At 41.9% G+C, this 25,783-nt stretch overlaps 1 protein-coding gene across 4 annotated transcripts in view; it reads left to right on the top strand.

Moving 5' to 3' along the window:
* CEP162 (centrosomal protein 162) overlaps nt 1-25,783 on the top strand; it is a 95,099-nt gene that overhangs the window by 45,643 nt on the left and 23,673 nt on the right. For 2 of the 4 annotated variants that reach the window (XM_074948048.1, XM_074948047.1), the window contains exons 16-25: nt 9-146; nt 2,386-2,498; nt 5,167-5,272; nt 7,086-7,212; nt 7,508-7,671; nt 9,326-9,430; nt 15,325-15,552; nt 17,093-17,763; nt 18,536-18,677; nt 19,100-19,198. In XM_074948048.1, the coding sequence (XP_074804149.1) occupies nt 9-146; nt 2,386-2,498; nt 5,167-5,272; nt 7,086-7,212; nt 7,508-7,671; nt 9,326-9,430; nt 15,325-15,552; nt 17,093-17,763; nt 18,536-18,677; nt 19,100-19,198 (1,893 nt within the window). The remainder of the gene's footprint in view (nt 1-8; nt 147-2,385; nt 2,499-5,166; nt 5,273-7,085; nt 7,213-7,507; nt 7,672-9,325; nt 9,431-15,324; nt 15,553-17,092; nt 17,764-18,535; nt 18,678-19,099; nt 19,199-25,783) is intronic. The other 2 variants (XM_074948050.1, XM_074948049.1) reach the window with 2 other exon arrangements.

Below are 25,783 nucleotides of genomic sequence, written 5' to 3'. Positions count from 1 at the left end.
TTTGAAAGGTAAATAGTATGGAAGAGCTGAGCAAAGAAAAGAAATGGCTTCACCTTGGGGCAACAGAGGCTGTCACTGAAGAAAAGTTAAAGCAAATCCAAAAGGAAATTCAAGATCAAGAGAACCTTCTTCACGGTTATCAGCAGGTAGAGTGATATTTTAATGTGGTGGTATGAACTCTGGTTAGCTGTAAAAACAAAAAGATCAGATAAACTATTTGTTGTTTTTGTAACATTAGGGTGGGATTTTCTAAAGCACATAAGGAAGTTAGGCTCCCATCTGCCATGGTCATTGTATCCATAGTTGAGGTTAAGTGCTTCTGCGCTTCTCCACATACAAGATGCATCTGTGTTTAACTTAAAAACACTTAGTTGAATTGTTACCAAATAAAATTTTCTGGGGTTTCCTTTACTTCTTCAAAATGTCAAAAGCTGTCTTACTTGGGCCTTTTGCAAATGGAAAACCTATGAATTATTAAACTCATTCTTCTGAGAATGAAACTTTCCTAGTTGAAATCCTTGACTAGTTGCTGCTATTCTACTTAAGGGAGATATCTTTTTCTAAAAAGCAGTAGAGGTGTAGCTCTGAAGGGCATGAATAAATTACACACATTTCAAAAAAGCTTATATTTCTCTAGTTTTAAGTAAGCTCTTCCCAAGTTGTATAGTGTTACCTGGCATTAAAAGAATATGACCTGTGAGCTGAAAACTTTAACAAATAAAATACAGTTTGGCCAATAAAGAATCAACATTTCTGTCCCCAAAACATGTGGAAAACTAGTTTTCCCAAGAAAAACTAGGCTTGTGGAGGTAAGCTTGGCTCTGTTAGCATGCATCTGCATCATCTCTCCATCTTCTTCTCAGCCCAGAGGTACAACTTGTGTCTTTGACTGCACTGGTAGAAAAGTAGAAAACTTAGAGAACAGAGCTTGAAACTTTTGTTCTGGGATTGGGTATGACTCAGAACTAGGGCTGTTAAGCAGTTAAAAAAATTAATCATGATTAATCACTCTGTTAAACAGTAATAGAATATTATTTATTTAAATATTTTTGGATGTTTTCTACATTTTCAAATATATTGATTTCAATTACAACACAGAATACAAAATGTACAGTGCTCTCTTTATATTTATTTTTGATTACAAATATTGTAATCTGTAAAAAACCAAAAGAAATAGTATTTTTCAGTTCACCTCATACAAGTACTGTAGTGCAATCTCTTTATCATGAAAGTGCAACTTACAAATGTAGATTTTATTTTTTGTTACATAACTGCACTCAAAAACAAAACAATGTAAAATTTTAGACCCTACAAGTCCACTTAGTCCTATTTGTTGTTCAGACAATTATTCAGACATACAAGTTTGTTTACATTTGTAGAAGATTATGCTGCCTACTTCTTGTTTATTATGTCACCTGAAAGTGAGAACAGGCTTTCGCATGACACCGTTGTAGCTGGTGTCATAAGATATTTATGTGCCAGATGCGTTAAAGATTCCTATGTCCTTTCATGCTTCAACCACCATTCCAGAGGACATGCGTCCATGCTGATGACGGTTCTGCTTGGTAATGATCCAGAGCAGTGCGGACCAGCACATGTTCATTTTCATCATCCGAGTCAGATGCCACCAACAGAAGGTTGATTTTCTTTTTTGGTGGTTCGGGTTCTGTAGTTTCCACATCAGTGTGTTGCTCTTTTAGGACTTCTGAAAGCATGCTCTCAGATTTTGTAAGGCACTTCAGATTCTGAAAGTCTTGGGTCGAGTGCTGTAGCTGTCTTTAGAAATCTCACATTGGTACCTTCTTTGCCTTTTGTCAAATCCGTAGTGAAAGTGTCCTTAAAACGAACAGCATATGCTGGGTCATTATCCAAGACTGCTATAAAAAGAAATATTTGGCAGAATGTGGGTAAAACAGAGCAGGAGACGTGCAATTCTCTCCGAAGGAGTTCAATTACAAATTTAATTAACTCATTTTTTAATGAGTGTTATCAGCATGGACGCTCGATACAATCCAAAGTAAAAGTGTGCTAAATTTAGTTTAGCATGCTGCATAAAAAAGTGTTTGATATTCAGACGTGCTCTAAAAACAAATTATTATAAACATCAAAGTCTCATCCGACATAAATATGTTTGCCTATGTTTGAGTATTCAGTGATTACAATTATATGACCTATTATTGTCTATTATTTTTTATAAATTACTGTCATTTATACTTAGTCTGTGCTCTATGAATGAGGTAATAGAGTATTTGTTTTATGAAATCTAAGTATTAAGAATGTGATAGAAGCAAAGTACACATGTAGATTACAGTAAAAATGCTGTTGAGCCAGATAAAATTATTATTAATAAATGAATGCAGGTTAAGTTTGTCTTTTTTGTCTTAGGAAAATGAAAGGTTATACAAGCAAATGAAAGAACTCCAGATACAAAACAAGAAAAATGAGGAACGGATGTTTAAGGAAAATCAGCATTTAACATCTGAGTTAGCGTCCTTAAGGTGAGTATGTTTAAACGTCTAGCCTTTAAAGACGCGTAAATTCAGAGTTAGTTTGAGGGCTTGTGTGCTAGTCTGCACTAGTGGGATACACATTTGTCTTCACTAGTATTTTGTGCACTAACTGGCCCATGTGGACCTTGCAGTTGTGCACTTAAAATTCCCTACTGTGCATTAACATAATACTGTCTGAAACGGGACAACATTAACATGCACGAGGGAACTTCTAGTGCACACCAGGGTCCACACAGGCCAGTTAGTCTGCACTAGCTTATCACAGACTAACTCACCATGTAGACAAGCCTTCAGTAAGCAGAACCATAAGAGCAGATCTAACAAGCCTGTCAGATATCCTGTTGTTTGTTTTGTCATAGATGGTGATAGGTGACTGGTGAGCTCCTATTCCATTGAAATTGGGAAGGGTGGAAGAAGTGTCCAAATTTAGTTCTTAGCCTTCCCTTTTCTGTTAGAGACCTATTGGAGTAAATAGGGCTTGTAGCTTAGATGGTTGTATTCTAAATCTCAAGATTGAATGTTTGTTCATACACAGAATGGGCCACAGAATTAAATGAAGGCCTGGGCGAGAGCATGGCTTTTGGTAGTATAATTTTATCTGCCATGTTAAAATGTTTGGTTATTATTATACATAAGTATTCTCATAAGATGAAATTCACCAAGCAGCTCAGGTCATGGAAGACCCCAGTACAGAGGAATCACCATGCTGAGGTTGTGAGTGACTGAGCAGTGGTTATATAGGGGGAATCTCCCCCTCTGTAAAACTGGGATCTGTGTCTGTAACAGCATAGAGGGTCAGCAACCATGCAAATCCAGTATTTACAAATCTTTGTATAGAGCTCACAGCTGAGCTTAATTCGTGGGGAGGAGATTCTATCCCCAGACTTGCATGTGGTTTTCCTAAGCAAAGGTTGCTTATTTGGAGTTTATGGGTCTATCTACGCTGCCAAAAAAATCCACGTCAGCGAGTCCAGGTCTACAGACATGGGTTCATGCTGCAGTGCTACCAATAACTGTGTAGGCATTCATGCTTCAGTTGGAGCTCAGGCTCTGAAACTTGGGAGGAGGGGTGGATTTCAGAACCTGAGCTCCAACCCAGGTGGGAACATCTATATGGCTTTATTTAGTATGAGCCCAAGTCTGTAGACCCGGGCTCTGAGACTCACCACTGCAGTGGTGTTTTGTTTTGTTTTTTTTAATTGCAATGTAGACATAGTGGCTTGTGCAGGAAAGGGGGTAGATATCACCTTTACTGATTTTGATCAAATAATGACTTGTTGTCTTCTTTTGTTTTATCTAAAATCTTTGCAATTATCATTGTGACTGGTGCCTGGGATGGGCCACACTGAGAATGCCACAGTCAGGGCAGACTGCAAGAAATAGGCCAGACCGTCCCCCCAAAACTAGTGGTTTACTCTATAGTTAGATTCACCAAGCCAGTAACAAAAGAACTTCTTCAGTACCACACCTAATTATCCAGAAGCCAAACATAGTCCCCTAGGCATTCCAGCCCTTGGCTCCCATCCAGTCAATCCAATCTAATATAGTGAGAGGTTATTGAAACCCCATTTCATCATATGTGAAGTTCTTCCTAATCCCAATGGATGAGAGACATATCCCAGGTCAGTATGAATCTCAGATCTTACCCAAATATCATGCTGTTGCCAATCCTTAGTAAACTAACTAAAGGCTTATTAATAAAAGAAAAGAAGAGAGTTATAAATAGTTAATAAATCATATACATACAAATGATTGCCAAGTCCTTATATCAGGTTTTCAGCAGTGATGGAATAGACTGCTGGCATGTAAAGTCTCTCTGGTAACTCCCAAAAGATTGGAAGGTCCTCAGTCCATAGTTCAAAATGCTCCTTTTAGTTGTAAATCCACAGTCCAGAGAATTAAAGCAGGAAAGAGGCAACACAGGGATATATCAGAGGTCTTTTATTTGTTTTGCCATGTGCATGGAAGTCCCAAACAAAGCCCACAGCACCTGTATGTTGAAAGTTACTGGTCCAAGATGCAGCCCAGGATCATATGAGCATATCACATGCCCTTAACCTTTTTTACTTAAACGCTGGGGTGGCGGCCATTGACTCCTTGCCATCTGAGGCATCCTCCAGAAGAGCCATCTGGACAGGATGAGTTTTTTCAATAGTCCATTGTAAGAGCAGAGTGTCCTTGCGAGGCCATCACACACAGCTGTCTAGCCCTAATGTAAATTCTGTCTGAGGGGTGTCACCCAGGAATACAACACCTGTGTAAGACATAAGTACATAGCCGATCTTCCTAACTTCAGATACAATAATGATACATGCATGTAAACAAGATAATCATACTTAGCAAATCTTAACTTTTCCATTGACATCTGACAACAATGATACAAACAGTCATCTTTCTTATACACAGCATCACAATCATCAAGTTAGCGTTTATGAAGATGGATGGATTGGTGTCTGATATCCCAGGAGTAATTTTGGGCTTTGTTTTACTTATGTATTTCAGTGCTTATTCTTTTTTTAATGATTTAAAAGAAATATTTGCCAGAATTTGTAGACATGATCCTTTCATAGGGAAACCTCTGAATGTGTTAATGAAGCAGAAAGCTACGTAAGATCACCAAACTGCATAATGTTCTCTTTTGTCATTGTTACATTAGAGAACAGATGGATAAAAATAACTTCCTGTCACAGTTAGAGCAGGATTCTAAACCAACAAGAAACCAGAGTTTCACAGAACTGATTTCAGAACTTCGAGTAGCACAGGTAAGTGGATTTTGTGTTCCAGAATTGTATACCTGTTTAAATATTAATATCTCCATGTAGAATAAATATAGCCATTGATACCATAGACTTATTGTGTAAAGTAAAATTGGAAATTTTGTAGCATATTTCTTTATGCTAAAATAATGTACCATTTTATAGTCTTTATTAAAAACCTGTCTTGCTTTAATACTTGAAAATAGCATGAATGAATAATCAATTGAACGCACAAAACTAGCCTCCAAAGATGCCTTTAGCCATTATCATCTCTGTGGGTGCTTCAGTGGTTATCCTGAAATGTTCTCTGAGAATGATGGCAGCCAGCAAGGTGGTATGCAGACATTTACAGGTGCACATTTTGTTGAGACACCGATAAAGAATACATGCTAGTCTCAGGCAAGTTTAGTGTAGTGTTTAAGGAGTGTTTTTCAGTTAGGTTCTAGATGATAGCGGGAGGGTGGGTGCCTTTGCCAGTTCAGAGTTTTGAACTGTTTCTGTATTCTGCAAGGGAAGATTTTGCTCTTGTGATAGACAGCCAAAGACGTCATTCCTGAGAAGATAAATTTACAGATACAGGATACCCTCTGGATTTTCCAAAACCCTATTATTTGAACCTTTGCTTTATCCTTTCCTTGTCCACCAATAGAGCAGACACCTGGCCAGAAGGGAGGCCATCCTTCTACTAAATAACTCCTGCAGCAGCGCAGGAAGCCCTCTGTAGTCCTGCTGTCATGGGAGTGGGGCCATGACAGCAGAGCTGCAGAGGGCTCCCTGTACAGCCAAAGGACAGCTGTGGTCCTGACAGGGCAGAGCCTAGTTCCAGCTGGGGTTCCCTGCTGTGCTCTCCCAGGACTACTATGCCCCTCTTCTCCCCTGCACCGGGGCATCTTGTGCCTGCAATAATCAAGAAGGAGCAGCACAGGGAGCCCTCTGCAGCCCTGCTGTCATGGGAGGGAGTGAGCAAGGCTCCCTGCTCTCTCGATTATCCAAACTCCCCATTATCTGAATAAAATCCATGTCTCCCATGCTATTCGTATAATCGTCAGTATACTGGAATGAGGGCAGATCTCCCATTTTAAATATGGAGAAGCTGAGGCAGGAAGATTGTCACTTTCTCAAAGCAAAGGAGAGGGAACAAGTCTCTCTGTTGGGTGGTCAGAGTGTGAGGTCACATCGCACTCAAAGGGAAAGACCTGGCATCTTGGAAGAAAACCAGTAGGTTGTAGAAAGAACCATATCCAGCCAGCAAGTGTTCATAGATCTCACAAGGAGGCATGTGGATTTCTGAGAAACCATCCTTCTCATTCGTTTCCCTTTGGACTTGGGAAAGCAGGAGACCTAGAAGCAAATTGTTGGTTTGAAGGGTCTCCAAGAAGGCATAGCCGGAGTAAGGCTAAAGGTTAGTGCTTGCTGATGCAAATGAACTAGACTGAAGTTTGGGAATGGGTTTATGTACTTGATATATGTAAACTCATATTTTTTGCCATTGTGCTGAGACTAAAAAAAGTTTTTTCTTTAACTGTGGTCTACTTACAGACTGAATCTGGATTGTTTGGCTTCTAAGACTAATAAGAGCCTGTTATGTTATAAGAGACCTCAGATTCAGGCTCTATTGCATGACTAACCTCATATAGTCTTCCTGCACTGTATCGTAGAAAGGATACTATCCAATGTAGACAATCACATCAGCTGCTAAGGGACCAGTGCAGCAGCTGTGATTCATCTTATGATGGAAAAACACCAGTTACTTTTTTTTTGTAGAAAACGTATGTTCTGTTGGTTTATTTTTCTTTACATGTTTTCTGTGAATATTAAGAAGGAAGAAGCCAAATTGCTGGAAGAGATAAAACGGCTTAAGCAAGACAAACAAGCTCTTGAAGTAGATTTGGGACAAATGAGGAGAGAAAGAGATTTGGCAAGAGCCCAAATTGATTCTACTTCAGGTAAAGTACTCATTTGTGGAGGCTCTCATTCCAGTTAATAATTGGATAATTGCTCTTTACCTGAGTTTCACTAAATAAATGTATATAACACTTAATTATTTGTAATACAGAAGGGCTTAAATAAATGTGATATAAGAGCATTTCAAAAACCTTTATATTTGAAAACTTAATTTGAGTCGCACCTTTAAATTTTAGTAAAGAAAAAGTAGTGGCAAAGTGCCTGAAATATATCTGAGAAAGCTTTGTTGAAGATTTCTAAGAGGAGTATATTAAATCAAGTATTTTTGCCTTCTAGGTGAAAAATCTTATGAGATAAAGATTATAGAAGAATCATACAAACAGGAAATCAGTCTTTTGAAAAAGAGACTTCAATGGTATGCAGAAAATCAGGAGCTTTTGGACAGAGATGCAAGTCGTCTTAAAGATGCAAAAGAAGAAATTGAGAAATTGAAACTACAGGTGATCACAACAGTTCAAGGTTTATTTTTGTGAATTAGTATTTATAGAAATAGTGTCCATAGAATACAACTTGGTTTTTCAGTATATGTTATCTATCATATTCTAAGTGCAGTATTGGAATATGTCAAAATCTTTTATTTAAATACTGAGGGCCTGATATGGAGAATGTACATTTATTGTGTGTGAAATGGAGGATTTAGATGTATGAGAGCTTAAAACTGTTTTTATTTGCATTTGACACTTCAATGGCATTTCTGGAAATAATTCTAAATTAATAGTTCTTTAGGCCATGCAAATATATTGACTAAGACTACCAGATAGGAGTTACATTATTATACTAACATTTGAAAAACATACCATACTGTAGTAGTTAAAGCAGTGTTACCCAAAGTGCGTGGCATGCATGCCTCAGAGGCTGAAGGAAATAGCTGTAGGGGACATGGACAGGCTTCTCAATCATTCTCCAGAGTCAGAGGAAGCTTTATTTTCTTGAAAGAAAAGTCTCTACCTGTAATGGTTGAAAAGAAAACCTTTCAAAACATGAAACAAGTAAAACCAATGCAGAGAGCCTGAAGCAATATCTGTGAGTGTGAACTGCCCCATTTATATCAATGGATGCTAATTCAGATGCCAGTGATACTATTTCCCTGCTCATGAATGCATGTAGAAAACAGAGGAAGTATTGTATTATAAACATCCTAAAGTGGGGGAGGAGGTTGCAAAGTAAGATATATGTAGGCCTTTAACAACACATGGTAGGTGGGGAGGAGCTGTCATTGGTTTAATTTTCCTCAAAGTAGGCTCATTTTCAAACATTTGGGAAACACGGTAAGATTGCTCTCATTTGGGTGAACAGTTTTGTGCATCAAAGGTTAACCTTTACACCGAAGCATTATTATTACCCACGTTTTTAAAATAACATCCACCATTGATGCAGTAGATAATGGGAATGTGTGTTCATTTAACGGTCCAATATTTCTCTAGCAATGCATTGGAATATTAATATTCGCTGGAAGCTCCAGATATTAGACTTGAACCTTGATGGCCAAATTTTCTCCTGTGACAGAGCTTTTCTTGGTGATGGGGAGAAAGGGGCACGTCTCGTTCGGACTCCCTGAACCTCAGAGCCAGCCCATCTTAGACATAATTTAGAGCTGCTGCTGGGCATCTCTAAATTGCATCACTGAATGCAAAGTTGTGAATGCTTAAATTGTGCCCTTAACTGATCATACGTCAGTGGAAGACATCATAGCTTAGCTCTACCATACCACCTCCGCATACCACCCCCTCCCCTGCATGTCAAGAGAGTGGGGGGGAAGAGGCTCAGGGCACAGACCTGGCAAAGATTTGCTCCCAGGACTTCCAGGGAATTCTCTGCTAGATCTCTGCAGCTTGGTTACAGTTCCATTACCCCATCTGGCACAAAGAGGCCATAGCCCATAGTTCATAGACTTCTATCAGACAAACTATACTGAAAACTAGGATAGACTTCTGCACTAGTCCTGTTCAAATATGGAGCTCTTTCATTATAGTTAATTTGAAATAATTTAAAATATTTTAAATTTTTAATAATTTTAAAATATTTTCAACTGTGCGAATGAAGTGAACCTGTTGCATATACTTTTTGTAATGTACCACTGAATATGTTGGATAGGTTGATAATCTCAGAACTGAAGCTGGGAATCAGTCTGGGCAACAGAAGAAACGTTTAAAGGACAGAGCAGCAGATGCAAAAAAAATTCAAGATCTTGAGCGACAAGTATGTAATAACATTACTTTTCTCAGTGTTTCATAGCTTGTGAAAAATACAGTAATGCTAACTGCTGTTGAGAGATCTTGGCAGAACTATCGAGATTAAACTTTGCAGTATTGGAAAAGTCCCATGATAAAATAAACATTTTTTGTCCTCATGGAACTGTCTTATCTTGACATTACAAATATTAATTCATTTATGAGAAATTGTTCTCATGCTGGGACAAACCCTAAAAGTGATAGTATTTCAAGCAGCAACTTACTTTATCAGTACACTTCTGAATTCTTATTTCCATGTCTAAAGACTTTGTTTGAATATTTTCTTCCCCTCACATCCAGGATGAATGTGCTGGGGCCTACAGTGAAGTAATACTGGCATTAGTCTGTTGCTTGGAGAGTGATTTGGATATCATATGACTAACATTGAGATCATGGTAGAATCAAATTAGTTGGTAAATAGGATGGGAGGGAAAAGGGGAAAGAGCCCAGAAAGTCATGAATATTTTGTTTTATATCGCCCTGAAATTTCAAAGTATCAAAAAGCAAATGGAGGGTGCATTGAAGTAGTGTCCTTCTCTATCTAAAATAATCTGAGTATAAGAATAACCCATTTAAATCAAAGGGCATCTTAAAAAAAGATTGTTTAAATCAAACTACTAAACCCACAATGCAGCTAATGAGTCCTGTCTGACTATTTCAAAATCGAAAATAAATCCCTGTTCTTGCATTGGGGTTGTGGTGCGTGCCTGCTTGCGCATGTGCTTCTGTATCTTTTTAAACATTGTGTCCTCTTTACAAATCATCCCCCAGCAAATTGCCACCTTCATCTTTTTTAAACGAATGGTAATAAAGTAAGAAATAAGAGATTTTTAATTCAAAATCCAGGAAACTGCTTTTTGAGATGGTCAATGTCTGACTGTTGATCACAGAAGTGTAATTATATTTTTTTAATGAAAATTTATCCTATAGCATTTTTCTCTAGATACAAATGTTAAGGGTTGAAAGTACACTGGTGGCAATGCCTTCACATAAATAACTCTGTGAAATGTTTTCCTTCAAATGCTTCTCTGTATACATTCCACTGATGGTGTACATGCAACCAGTGTCCTGTAGTGCCTGCTGGTGGCCACTCTTTGTACCCTGTGGGTCCTCATGCTAACCAAAGGCATTAAGGGTAGGGCTGAGCCCAACTTTGGCAATTCCTTCTCTGGCTACAATTTGGAATTTGCAGTGTTCATGTGACCTTTTCTTATGTAAACAGTTAGTTATAGATAGTTAGGTACTTAGTAGTTAACCATTAATGTTAGAGATTTTGTATAGAGTTTCCTTTCTTCCCTTTAGAAGGAAACTTGGTTGTTTGTTTTTTGCCTCAGGGTTAGTGGCTTATCCTGGTACCAAGACTATCTCTTCACTGCAGAGTTAACTTAGGCCATGTCTACACTACCACTTTTGTTGGTAAAACTTATGTTGCTCAGGGGTGTGAAAAAATAACACCCCCTCCCCAGTGACATACGTTACACTAACAGAAGCGCTGGTGTGGACAGCGCTATGTCAGTGGGAGAAGCTCTCCCACCAACACAGCTACCACTGCTCGTGGAGGTGGTTTTATTATGTCAACAGGAGAGCTCTCTCCCGCCGGCTACACAAGTGATCTTACGGTGGCACAGCTGCATTGGTACAGCTATAAGCTCGCTAATGCAGACATGCCTTTAGGTTCTTACTTCTGTGTTATCCCTTTCTGTCCACACACAAAATACATTTACCTGCATTTGGTGGTGCTTTAAACCCAATCGGTCTGGCCTAGATAGGGGAATAGGCTAGAAGTGGCTCTCAACCTTTTCAGACTACTGTATTTCTTTCAGAAGTCTGATTTATCTTGCATACCCCAAGTTTCACTTAACTTAAAAACTAATTGCTTACAAAATCAGACATAAAAATACAAAAGTGTCACAACACATTATTACTGAAAAAATGAATTATTCTCATTTTTACCATATAATTATAAAAGAAATCAGTTGGAATATAAAAATATGGTACTTGCATTTCAGTGTATAGTATATAGAGCAGTATAAACTAGTCATTGACTATGAAATTTTAGTGTGTACTGACTTGAGACCAATGGTCCATCTAGTCCAGTATCCTGTCTTCCGGCAGTGGCCAATGCCAGGTGCTTCCGACTTCACTAGTTCTTTTCATGTAGCCTGTTCTAAACTAGGCAAATGTCGAGATGAGTTGATGTACCCACTGGAAGACCTTTGCGTGCCCCCAGGGGTATGTGTACCCCTGGTTGAGAACCACTGAGGTAGAGCTTGTGTGCTGCTTTCACTTGGTCTGAGAAGCTGCCCACTTTGTAGTGAGGACACCAGCTAGATCACTCAAGTGCTGATACTCCTCTAGTGCCTTCTCAGAATCCCCCCTTTGTGCCCAGAGGATAGACAAGTTCTCCCACAATTCACTGAGAGAGAATCTGAGAGTAGCTCAGTTTACTGAAGTACAAAGAACAATGGAATATGCCTCCAGAAGTCAGAGCAACTTACCTGAGTGAGTGAAGCACCAGTGAGGACACAGTAATTCAGATATGGCTTTAGGGTGGCTGTTCACAGCTAGGCTGGGCTAACTTGGTTGCTCAGACCGAGGTGCTGATGACCCAAGTAAACTTTTTAGTGATGACAATGCCCTGTGACTGAACATACATCTCCAGGCTTTAATAATTGCTCTTTTTGTAAGGCCAAACTTTCTCAATGATTCAGTTGCTTGCATACCAAATACTTGTTGTGTTTGGGTGAGGGGCACATTAGAAAGAGAGGGATGTGCCTTCTGTAAATCCATTTCTAGGACGGGGTGGGCAAACTTTTTGGCCTGAGGGCCACATCGGGGTTGCGAAACTGTATGGAGGGCTGGGTGGGGAAGGCTGTGCCTCCCACTTCCCGCCCCCTGACTGCCCCATCAGAACTCCCGACCCATCCAACCCCCCCGCTTCTTGTCCCCTGACTGCCCCCTCCCGGGACCCCTTGCCCCTAACTGCCCACCTGCTCACTGTCCCGCCTCCTATCCACACCCCCGCCCCCTGACATGCCATCTGGGACCCCTGATCCATCCATTCCCCCCCACTCTTTGTCCCCTGACCGCCCCCTCCATGGACCCCCATCCCTAACTGCCCCCCCCATCCAACCCCCCTCCCTGTCTCCCTCACTCCCCTGGGACCCCTCGACCCGTCCGGGACACCACCGCTTATCGAACCCTCCCTGTCTCCTGACTGCCTCCGCCCCATCCAAGTGTCCCCTGACTGCCCCCCGGGACCTCCTGCCCCTTACCCTATCCTCCCTGCCCCCTTACCACACCATTCAGAGCAGCAGGACAGGCTTATTGGAAAGCTGTGCTGCCCACGCAGGGCGTGGCTGCGGGGGAGGGAGGACAGCGGGGTAGGGGCTGGGGATTAGCCTCCCCGTCCGGGAGCTCAGGGACCGGGCAGGACGGGCCCGCGGACCGTAGTTTGCCCACCTCTGTTCTAGGAGAACCCAGAAAGCGAAGAAGCCTTGTTGGAAAATGTTCCTTTTGAAGAGTATAATGCATCCCTCTTCAGATCCTGGGATGCCTGTGGCATAAACCTCTGAGCACTCATCATCTAAAAGTGCTCCACATGTGGACCTGAAGTTCCTACTCCTAAAGATCCATCGTCCTTGCCTGGTAAAATCTCGGGACAGAGGGCAATGAGTTCTAGGTCAAGCCATAAATCTTCTCAAGCCTCAGACAGAGTAGCCCAAGGCCCAAAATGGGTATGCTGTCCCAACCTCTCAGCAACAAGGACCCCAGTACCATTGTCTACCCTGGTACCAATGTTATCTACTCATCTGTCTTCAGTACCACTGTATTCTGTACCAAAGTCCTGTGTGATGTCAAAAGACCTACTGGTCTGTTTGGTATCGGACACGCCTCTATTAGGCTTCGTGAAGGAGCTTAATCCCAAGTACCAACCACTGCTCCTGTACCAGAACCAAGTATATCAACACTTCATCCAGAGCACAGTTTGAGGGCAGTCCAGGCACACCAGATGGCACAGTTCCTTCTCTCCAGAAGGACGATACACTTTTGTCAGACTCTGAGGGAGGTAGGGAAGTTTCACTGTCTCTAGGGGTCTAAATATTCATGTTAGTAAACACCCAAGGAGGACTTGAGGGCAGAGTCTTACAATAGACATAGAACTTCACACCCATGGGTTTCGCATTCATTCATTAATGAATGTTTCTTGGAGCCACTAGTCCTGGAATCCCCAAAGCGAGAGGCAATCCTTGTTTTAATCTGAAATGGCACACTGGATCTGGTCCAAGAGGTGAATCTAGCTGAACAGCACTGTAATAGCAACCATAATGTAATTAAATTTAACATCATTGTAAGGTGGAGAAAACCAAAGAAACCCACCACAGTAGCATTTAACTTCAAAAAGGGAAACCCACCACAGTAGCATTTTAACTTCAAAAAAAAATTTCCACAAAAATGAGGAAGCTAGTTAAATGGAAATTAAAAGGCACAGTCACAAGATTGAAATGCCTGCAAGCAGCATGGAAACTTTTTAAAAACTCCATAACAGAGGCTCAAACTAAATGTATACCTCAAATTTAAAATAACAGTAAGAGGACCAAAAAATGCCACCATGACTAAACAGAGCAAAAGAGGCAGTTTGATACAAAAAGACTTCCTTTAAAAGTTGGAAGTCAAATCCAATATCGCACAGTTCCATCATCTTCCTCTCACCCTTCTCCTAACTAGGTACTGCTTGTTAATCAACCTCAGTGGAATACAATAGGTGTCATCACTCAAAGAAGAACAGGAGGAGGCTACATACCTGTAATTGAAGTTTCTTCAAGATATGTGGTCCCTATCTGTATTGCAGTCCCACCCTCCTTCCCCTTTACTGCGGATCTATTTGATTTGTGGTGGTGAATCACACCACACCCTGCCCTTACTTGCCTCACATGAAACCATGATGTGGAGCAAGGGCGCATGCGTGGACCAATAGACACTACTACTTTCAAAATGTCCAGCTCCAGACACATGTGTATAACCCTCAGTGGAATTCAGATAGGGAGCACACATCTCAAAGAACGCCAGCCACATATAAGAAACCTCCTCTTAGAAACCATTAGACAAGGGATAGATAAAAAGATAGAAAATATATAATATAGAAATCCATGGTATGCCCACTAGTTGAATACTGCTTGCAGTTCTGGTCACCCCATCAAAAAAGATATGTTAGAACTGGAAAAAGTACAGAGAAGGGCAACAAAAATGGTATGGAACAGCCTCCATACAAAGAGAGATTTAAAAGACTGGTACTGTTCAGTTTAGAAAAGAGTTGACAAAAGGGGGATATGATTGAGGTTTATAAAATCATGAGTGATGTGGAGAAAGTGAATAAGGAAGTGTTATTTACCTCCTCAAATAATACAAGAACCAGGTGGACACCCAATGAAATTAATAGGCATCAGGTTGAAAACAAATATAAGGAAGTACTACTTCACACAATGCAAAGTCACCCTGTGCGATTCATTACCAAGGGATGTTGTGAAGGCCAAATGTATTACTGGGTTCAAAAAAGAATTAGATAAGTTCATGGAGGATAGGGCCATCGATAGCTATTAGCCAACATGGTCAGGGATGCAACTCCATGCTCTGAGTGCACCTAAACTGGGACTGGATGACAGGGGATGGATCACTCAATAATTGTACCTTTCTGTTCATTCCCTCTGAAGCATTTGGCACTGGCCATTGTTGGAAGATACTCGGGCAAAATGGACCATGGGTCTGTTCTACTATGGCCATTCTTATGTTCTTATTGACAGTGAAAACCACAATATTTGTTTATCAAATCTCTATTTAACGAGTTATATTTTTTTTTGACAGATTAAAGAAATGGAAGCAATTTTAAAAAGAAGGCATCCAAATTCTTTGCCTGCTTTGATATATGCTGCTGCTGCAGCATCTGAGGGAGGTGGCGACATTTCGGCTAAATCCAATACAATTGATTTCCTGGAAAGAAGAATAAAAAAGTTAGAAACAGAACTTGAGGGGAAAGATGATGAAGCTAAAAAAAGTCTACGTGCTATGGAACAACAGTTTCAAAAAATAAAGGTAACTAACTTAAGGCTATCAGCATCAGGCCCTTACATTGAGTGGCAGTTTATTCCACAGGTAGTGAAGAGAGGTTCTACTGAATGTAAGGGTATCTGTCTCTAAGTATTAGCATTGCAAATCGAAGGAAAAGATAACATTTGGGGAATATTTTGGGGCCAGAAATTCCAAAGCTTTGTGCATTTAAAATATAGTTATGTAAAAGCATTTTGAAACTGACAGAGGAGGAATTAAACTTGCAGGAGAGATTGCTTGGGTTGTCTTAAAAAACTTTTCATAAATAGAGGAAGGGGACTTGGTCCTACAGGATACAGAGCGGAGGTGCACCCATACTGAGCTGCACACACAAGTGAAATAAGTGTGCAGGCAGCAGTGGCATAGTCCACTTACAAATTGCAGTCTCTTCTGCATGTTGAGTCAGAATCCGTGCCCCCACCTTTTTCTTCATGGATGTCCAGGACAGAGAATTGTTAAGTTGGGGATTCGTGGACTGGGGATTCTTGCAGAAACTGTCCTGGGCCCTGATTTGCAGCATGAAAAGTAGGTGTTAGGTTGCCATTGCCCAGGAAAACTTATACTTCTGCCAGGATCTTGGCACCATTTCTGAAATCCTGTGTTGGGAAGTCCTGCTGGTATGGCAGTGGGCTTTGTTCCACAAGACCTATTTTGGTCACTGCTTACCTAGCAGGGAAGGAGAACATGGAAAGACTGAATCAGCTGGAGATAGACTCCTTTTGAGTAAACCTTAGCACTCACCTGAATGAGAAATTATCAGCCTTCTGCTTGTGACACCAGGAGAAGAAAATACGTTGCTAAGGTTTGCCTTCTCCATCCAACTGAGAGAGAGCTTCCTTGTATATCTAGCTACTAGTACCTCTGAAACAGAATGTCCTGACAGAGCTCAAGAGAGACAAGGGTTTAATGATCTTGATTGCTCCATACACACCCGGATGGCAAGGATCATCTTTTTGTTCTGTTTGTACATTCTTGTCCATGATATGGGTCCCTAAGGATATGGCAGTGGGCAGTCCCATCACAAACTATTAAATATTTGCAAAGTGGAAACTAGCAACAGTTAAAATGCTATGTTTAACAAAAATATGAAATGCTCTGAATTTCTTAGTGAGCCAATGTGTTCTTAATGTTAAACTGAGAATGGAATGTTAATTTGTCTGTTCAGACTGATAGTTGAATAGAATAATCCAGCACAATAATACAATGGGAAACACTCATTTTCCTAATAATTGGCTTTAATTATTTATTCTCTTTCTAACTGTTATAAGGTGCCCATCTATCTTTACTAAAAATAGTTCCTTAGTTTGCTGATATACTGTGCTTTTTTGTTGCAGGTAGTCTTAATGAGTTATTACATTCATGAGGCTGCTTTCTGAACTACCTAATTTATAGTGTTGTTGTAAATATTACTGGTTTTGTTATATATAATGTGTTAAACATTTACTTAAGGTGCTTAATCCCTTAATTTATACAAAAAAGAGGGAGTAATAGATATGCAACTCTGTAAATTGCTGTTTTTTCCCAGCTTCAGTATGAGCAAAGACTTGTAGAGCTTGAAGAACTCCTTGCCTATAAATTGATGAATGAACCACAAAAACTGCACGACAGCAAAGCCAGTTTTACAGCAATTGAGCAAGAACTTCGTAGTGTAAAGGAGAACCATCAGATCACAGTAAAAAATCTTCAAACAGAAATTGAAAATCTTAAAAATCAAAACTCCCAGTTAGAACTCAAAAAATGTGAAAGAGATGATGAAGACTTACAATCAATAGAATACCAAGTGGAACAAGCTCATGCTAAAGCCAGGTTGGTAAGACTAAATCAAGAATTAATCACCAAAAGCAGAGAGATACAGGACCTAACAAAAACTGTGGAGAGACTTCAAAAAGAGAGAAGGACGATGTTGTCAAACCATAACTCAAGTGACAAAACTGACAATAAGGAAAAGTCTACAGAAATTTTGAAAAAGGATATTTTAGCAACAAGTAAAAGGAATGCCAGTACCAATGAACCCTTCCCAGACACTCTTGATGATAAAATATACCAGCCACATAACTTTGCTGATTCCCATATTTCAGAAGTTCTGCAAGAAAATGCAAGGTTAAAAGATGAGCTAGAAAGACTGTCTCTAGAAATGAGCCAGCAGAGAGTGAAGTCTCAGGCAACACTGGCTTATTCAGAAAGTAACATACGAAGGTAAAACAGTCATCTCATGCATTTATTAAAACATTGGAGTCTTGGTGGGAGATCAGTAATGATACAGTGCCTTTTGACAAATAGATCACATGTATGAATCCAGCTCACATTAGTAATGACCTAAAAGCTGCTACCTTCTCATGCTACCGTCTAACTTAGCTGGTGGTTTCTCTACACATATTCATAGTCAAGTGTATACGTGTCACAAAAATTGCCACCTAAATTGACGTTAATTGGCATCTTTCTGGTCATAGATGACTGGATAAAATTGATGCTTTTGAATGGACGAGAATGTGAGGCAAAGTGTGCTTCCCTCATGGGAGTCCTTACCCTCATTTAGGAACAATACGATGAGAAGAGGACTTCTATGTAGTATAGCACTGCTATTAAGCCCTCAGGCAGGTCCAGATGAGTGCTTTTTAATAAATCTAGAATTTGTTATGGCTTTGAGTAAGAACAAGCTTATTTAATATAAATTGTTGGAGCATGGATATCTTTGTCTTTTCATCTAATAGTGTAATACTAATATTTATGGCCCAAATCTTCAAAATTAGACACATGCATAATTTCATATACAGTTACCAAAGTTGTGGGTGCAGTTGGAGTAATTGCACACACATGGTGTTTGCATATACAATCTTTGTAACTTCTAAGAAATGAAGGAATTTTGAAGTTATGGGGCCTATAATTTAATTATTTTAAATGTATAGGCATATATAATTTTGTTGCTACAATTTTGGGGAACAGCTATATTTATAGCTTTCTTTTACAGGACAAAGGAAGATACAGCAGAATACATTGCAGCTCTAAGAGCATCCCATCGGAGAGAAGTAGAGAAAATTCTTTGTCAGCATGCAGTGGAACATTCTGCTTCTAAAGTAGCTGAACTAAATAGCAAAATTTCAAGACAAGAAGTAAAATAAAACAGTTATACACCTATTGTCCTAATGAATGTTAAGAGTTATTAACTATGACTTTAACAGAAAATGGTCAAAATTTGTGATGACTTAGAAATTCAATATTTTTAAAATAAGTCCCATTTCTAAAAGAATATGACATTCTCAACAAATATATGTATATTACTTAATAAAAATGCAGAGAATATACAGGGCATAAAGATATGATATGATGGAAATATTTTAAATTCAAATCCAGTACACAACCAATTAACTGCATAACTATTGGCTTTTGTACAATACAATTACTATTAATATTAAGATTCAAGAAATGCTTTCATATATTTTAATTCTAAGATTCAAGAATTGATTTTATGTATTACTTTGAAGGTTTTAAAATCTGTCAGTGTTAATGAGGAATATTTAAAATATTTCCTTAGATCTTAATAAGACATCTACAAGAAAAAGTTAATGAGCTGCACAGAGATCAAGAGGCCCTTGCAGTTTCACAAACGCGAGAGGAAATCTTGCAAAAAGAGGTAAATGAAAGGTTTGTTGGTTTTTTTTTTTCAGTTTTGAACTATCTGGTTATAAAACAAGAAATCTTTTGTTTTATTTTTAAAAGATTTTTATATTATTATTTCCAATAATATAAAATGAAAGCAGCCTGCAAAAATCCAAGCTTGTGTCCACTTTACCTTACCTTAGTCCATCCCGTGTTTTGCTGCACATTGGGCTACCCACATTTGCCATCCTTGCCTGTCAACTGCCCTTCTCTCCAAATCTTCCCATTTCATGTTGAGGTGCTTGGTGTCATTCAGAACTGTTCATTTCCATGTTATTTGCGGCCTTCCTCTCTTTCTTCTTGTGTTTTCTGGCTTTCATTCAAGGGCGGTATTTGGTAAGCGTTCTTTTTTCATTCTCAGCACACGTCCCAACTACTGTCGTCTTTTGTAGATTATTTGTGAGAGGGTGCCTTGTTCAGTAATTTTTCTGACTTCTTCATTTGTCTTCCTATCTCTATATGTTATTCCCAATATTCTTCTCAGACGTTTGTGATGAAATGTATCCAGCTTTTGCATATCTTTCTTGGTAAGTTGCCATGTCTCACTGCTGTATGTTGTGATGGCAATAACAATTGCTTTGTATACGTTCAGTTTTGTCTTGAGGGAGACGTTTTTGAGTTGCCAGATGTTTTTGAGTCTTCCAAATGCAGCGTTTGCCTTCCCAATTCTTCTTCTTCTTCTTCTTCTTCTTCCCTTGGAACTAGTACCATCTTGGCTGATGGTATTTCCAAGATACGTAACATTGTCCACTTTCTCTAGTTTCTCTTCTTCAATTTTGATTTCTGTCCCTATAGTCCCCATTAACATGACTTTACATTTCTTTGCATTGTATTTCAAACCCATCTTCTCCATTACTTCATTTACTTGGTTTGTGCATTTTTGTAGTCCATTGGCATCTTCACTGATAAGAGAGATGTCGTCAGCAAAGTCTAGATCAGATAGCCTTGAATTGTTCCATTTTAGGCCATATGTACTACTGTCGCATTGTTTTAACACATAGTCAATGACTAGCATAAACAAAAAAGGAGACAGGACATACCCCTGCCTTACACCTGTTTTGATGCTGAATAGCTTACTCAATCCATTTTCCATTTTAATGCAGCATTTTGAGTTGGCATAGAATGCCTGCATAATGTTAGTTTTGTTGGAATTCCATATTGTTCCACAATTTTCCGCATTGTTTCTCTGTTTACTCTATCAATGCCTTTTGAAAGTCCACAGAATTGATGGCAAGACTGCCTTGGAATTCAGTTGTGTTCTCAGTAATCCGTCTCGGTGAAAATAGCATCTGTGCACGATCTCCCTTGTCTAAATCCAGATTGTTCAGGTACGATGGTATCCATCTTTCCTTTCATTCTGTTCAGGAGGACTGCTGCTAATTCTTTTCCTGTGACAGATAGAAGTGTTACTCCCCTCCAGTTTGAACAATTGTTTTGATTACTTTTCTTTGGTAACTTGATTATGATACGAGGGTCCATTCTTCCGGCACTTTCTCCTCCGTCCATATTTTGTTGCACAGCGAACAGATGACTGATTCCACGTCCACTTTAGGTCTTGGTAAATTAAGTTGGTTAGCATTAAGTTTAATAATTGCTCTTTATCTTTGTGAATTTTAATTGGTTGGGATAGGATAGGTATTTATGTGAGCAAAGAAGCAGAACATGCAACAGAAAATTTAACCTACATAATGCTTGTCCATTTCGCTTTGGTCTCTAGTACTTGATTCTGTGAAATCATGATTAGAAGTGACTGATGTGTGTGAAAACTACTCCATTGTGATAATTCAGATGCAATTAATTTTTTAAGAGGCTGGTGGTTTGTTGTTTTTTAACTAAGTGGGAAAAGAAATTGACTGGACAGTCAGGTAATATACGTTTTTAATAGACTCCTTCCCATGTAAAGATACTATAATTTGTTGTTTTTTAATAGAGATTAAAATTTGACTATCTCAGAGATTTTACAGAAAACTCTATTAGGTCACCTAGTGCAGTGCTTCCCAAAGTGTGAGCCGTGGCTTCTTTGGGAAACCACAAAGAATTCATGGGGGAGCCACAAATGTTTGGAAAAAGATTTTAATTGATATGCCTGCTTTTGTTTTTCTAATTAAGAGATTATTAAACTAGGCCTAAAAATCACCTGCATCTTATCTATGGGCCTGTGTCTTATGCAGCTACTGCTGCCAGACTGTGAACCTCTTTGCCCTCCATTTCTGCTGGGGAAAGTGTTCATCAGGAAGTCTCTCAGCTATAAAGGCCCTGCTGGAGCAGAAGGCAAAGACAGGCTTCCACTGCTGTCAGCAACTTCATCAGCACATATGGATGGGGGGAAAGGGGCTGAGGGATAGACAGGGGCATCTTATCTTCCTCATGGAATGATTTTTACCAAGTTCTAAGCCTACATGTAGCAAATGTTTGTCTGAAGATCATGGTTTTAATAAAGTTAAACAGAAATGGATGAAAAGTAGACAATACAATAATTACATGATGTTTTGGTTTTTGTGTGTCAGTATTACTGTGGAAAGTCCACAGTCACAATGTGGTGTTGCTTTGCATACATTAATGAATGAAAGTGTGAGGCCAGGGAAACTACAAAGACATTTATTACCCAAACACCTGGAATTTGTAAATGAGAGCTGCACCTTGTTTTCCTTCAGAAACCAACAGAATTAAAGTGGCAAACAAAAAGTCAAGTCTAAAGAAGCAACTGTTCTTCGAGTGCTTGTTCACATCCATTCCACATTAGGTGTGCGCGCGCTGTGTGCACAAGCGTCGGAAACTTTTTTCCCCTTAGCGGCTCCCGGCGGGGGGCCCCCTGAGTGCTCCAGTTCCTTCTTACTGTCCGTGGCAGCGTTGGAACAACCCCTCTCTCTCTCGTATGAGAGCAGTCCCTTAGCCTTTCTCAGAGTTGGATAGCTGTTATCAGTTAGTTAGCAGACCTTTGTTGTGGACACTTAAGTGATTAGGTGCTTGAAGGCTTCCAGCACCGCCCCAAGCTGCGGGACATGCCGCAGGCCCACGGGTTTAAGGCTTGTGCCACGTGCCGCAAGCCTATGCCAGTTAGTGACCCCCACGACTCGTGTCTACGTTGCCTGGGGGAAGAGCGTCAAACTGAGCGGTGTAAGATTTGCAAGGCGTTCAAGCCAAGAACAAAGAAAGAAAAAGACTTCCGTTTGCAGCAGTTGTTGATGGAGGCCGCATTGCAGCCCCCAGGCCCGGAGCGCCCGACGTCAGCTCCAGCTTCCTCAGTGCGTAGTGCCCTGGAGCCGTCGAGAGACCCAGCACTGGCTAAACACCGAAAGGCTAGGCCCCAGCACCGCTCATCCTCCTCTGCGCAGCCAAAAGGAAGGCGCGGACATTCCCCGCATAGGAGGCCGGCGTCTTCCAAGGCCCTGAGCACTGACAAGAGCAGGAAGGCCACTATACCGGCGCTGGCACCAGTGGCTTCAGCACCACAAGTCCCACTGAGCCCAAGCCTAAGTGAGCTCAGTGTGGACGATGGGCTCGAGGATGTAATGGATCAGCGCTCCATGCCTGGCACCTTTGAGGCAGCGAAGGACCTCATTGAGCTGTTGGCAACGAGCCTCCTCCCATATAGGGAGAATCCTCTGGCACCCATGCCACGGGTGCCGTCAAGGGGTAAGTCGGCAATGGTGTGCTGTTCAAGGACATTGTCCCGGCATCGCTCCCAGAGTTGGTCCTGGTTGAGCTCCACGTCTGCACACTCCCAGTTACCCGCGGCTCAGAAGGAAGTCACGGTACTGGGAGTGGGTCGGTGCGAGGAAGTAACGGAAGGGGCACAACACTCTCCAGCACCACTTAGTGATCAGCACTGGGAGGAGTTGAGATTGCCCTCGCTGGAGGACTCCCGCAGACCCCTGTCCCGGGAACGCTGGCCCCGGTCCCGGTCCAGGTCCCCTTCCCGGTCCTGGGGATATCGGTACCGGTACCGCTCCCGTTCGGTTAGGAGCTGCTCGTCGATCTCCTGGCGGCACAGATCGTCGGCACCGCCATGGCCTTTGCAGTCGGCGTCGCCGCAGTCTGGCACCGACTCCGGCCGTTACAATTACTTGCACCATGCTCCAGACAGCAGGGACCCCCTCAGACAGGTTGGCACCCCCAGTGGGGGCCGCCAGGTCATTGGCCCTTCTGGACTCCTTGGGCCTATCAACAGCTCCAAGGGGCCCCGTCCAGGCTGAGCTACTTGGTGCAGCGGTCCCGGTCCCCGCACTGACGCCTGACGGCGCTGGAAGCTACAGTATCCAGGCCTCCAGCATCCTCCCAGGATAAACCGGAGAGACCAGCACCGAGTCCGGTGCCGCCCCAAGGTCTCCCGCCCTGGCCCAAGCCAGAGGCCCCTCCCATGGGAGAAGGGGAGCAGGACCACCAGCCGGAGGGGGTTGAGCAGTTGCTAACCTCCTCGTCATCCCCGGATGAGGCGGTGGCGGGTACAGCAGTGTCCAGCCCTCCACCCATAGACCACAGAGCCCACCAGGAGCTACTGCGTAGAGTGGCCTAGAACTTGGGGTTGCAGGCCGAGGAGACGGTTGAGCAGGAAGACCCCATGGTGGACATTTTGAGCCCCAAAGATCCATCTAAAATAGCGCTTCCACTCATTAAGACCATCCAATCGAATTATAAGACTTTTTGGCAGACCCCGGCCTCCACCAGTCCAACAGCCAATGCAATACTTTGCCCTATCAAAGGGCTACAAATTCTTGTTCTGCCACCCAAGTCCATGCTCCCTGGTGGTCTCGGCGGTGAATGAAAGGGAGCACCATGGACAACAGGCCCCGGCCCCTGAGGCCAAGGAGGCAAAATGCCTTTGCCTTTTTGGCAGAAGGGTGTACTCGTAAAGGGGCCTTCAGTTGAGGATTGCTAACCAGCAGGCCATCCTCAACAGGCAGAATTTTAGCTCCTGGGTGGCGGTGGGGAAGTTTAAGGACAACCTCCCGCAAGGTTCCCAACGGAAGTTTACGGCCCTGGTGGACGACGGCAAGGCAATAGCTAAGACCTCTTTCCAAGCCTCCCTGGATTCAGCAGACGCGACGGCCAGAACAGTTGCCTCGGGACTGGTCATGAGGCACTCGGCATGGCTTCAGGAGTCAGGCCTGCCACCTGAGGTCCAGAATACGCTTCACGACCTCCCCTTTGAAGGGTCCGGGCTCTTTTTGGACCAGACAGATGCAAGCCAGCATGGCCTCAAGGACTTGAGGGCTACACTTAAGTTGCTGGATATGCACACCCTGGTGACTCAGAGGAAGCTCTTAAAGCCGCAGCCTCCCCCTCAGTGCCAGTACCAGCCTCGTCATAGGCATGATCCTTACCATAGGCAAGGCAGGGATACCAGGCGATGGTGCAATAATAACTACAATAATGCTCTGGGTCAGAACCAGCTGGGCACTAAGCCAGCCTTTTGAAGGTGCGCTCGGGGACAGCGTACCAGACCAGTCACCGGATCATAGAATCATAGAATATCAGGGTTGGAAGGGACCTCAGGAGGTCATCTAGTCCAACCCCCTGCTCAAAGCACGACCAATCCCCAACTAAATCATCCCAGCCAGGGCTTTGTCAAGCCTGACCTTAAAAATATCTAAGGAAGGAGATTCCACCACCTCCCTAGGTAACACATTCCAGTGTTTCACCACCCTCCTAGTGAAAAAGTTTTTCCTAATATCCAACCTAAACCTCCCCCACTGCAACTTGAGACCATTACTCCTTGTTCTGTCATCAGCTACCACTGAGAACAGTCTAGATCCATCCTCTTTGGAACCCCCTTTCAGGTAGTTGAAAGCAGCTATCACATCCCCCCCTCATTCTTCTCTTCCGCAGACTAAACAATCCCAGTTCCCTCAGCCTCTCCTCATAAGTCATGTGCTCCAGTCCTCTAATCCTTTTTGTTGCCCTCCGCTGCACTCTTTCCAATTTTTCCACATCCTTCTTGTAGTGTGAGGCCCAAAACTGGACACAGTACTCCAAATAAGGCCTCACCAATGTCGAATAGAGGGGAACGATCACATCCCTCGATCTGCTGGCAGTGCCCCTACATATACATCCCAAAATGCCATTGGCCTTCTTGGCAACAAGGGCACACTGTTGACTCATATCCAGCTTCTCGTCCACTGTCACCCCCAGGTCCTTTTCTGCAGAACTGCTGCGAGCCATTTGGTCCCTAGTCTGTAGCGGTGTATGGGATTCTTCCGTCCTAAGTGCAGGACTCTGCACTTGTCCTTGTTGAACCTCATCAGATTTCTTTTGGCCCAATCCTCTAACTTGTCTAGGGCCCTCTGTATCCATTCCCTACCCTCCAGCGTATCTACCTCTCCTCCCAGTTTAGTGTCATCTGCAAACTTGCTGAGGGTGCAATCCACACCATCCTCCAGATCATTTATGAAGATATTGAACAAAACTGGCCCGAGGACTGACCCTTGGGGCACTCCACTTGATACTGGCTGCCAGCTAGACATGGAGGATCCGTTCCTTTGTTTCCTAAACAGCCTGTCCTTTTTCTCCCTTGCGTGGTCCAGCATTACGTCAGACCATTGGTACGCACGGTCTTACG

The sequence above is a fragment of the Natator depressus genome, chromosome 3, assembly GCF_965152275.1.
Source record: "Natator depressus isolate rNatDep1 chromosome 3, rNatDep2.hap1, whole genome shotgun sequence".
NCBI lineage: Eukaryota > Metazoa > Chordata > Testudines > Cheloniidae > Natator > Natator depressus.
This window is presented reverse-complemented; position numbering and strand designations above follow the sequence as displayed.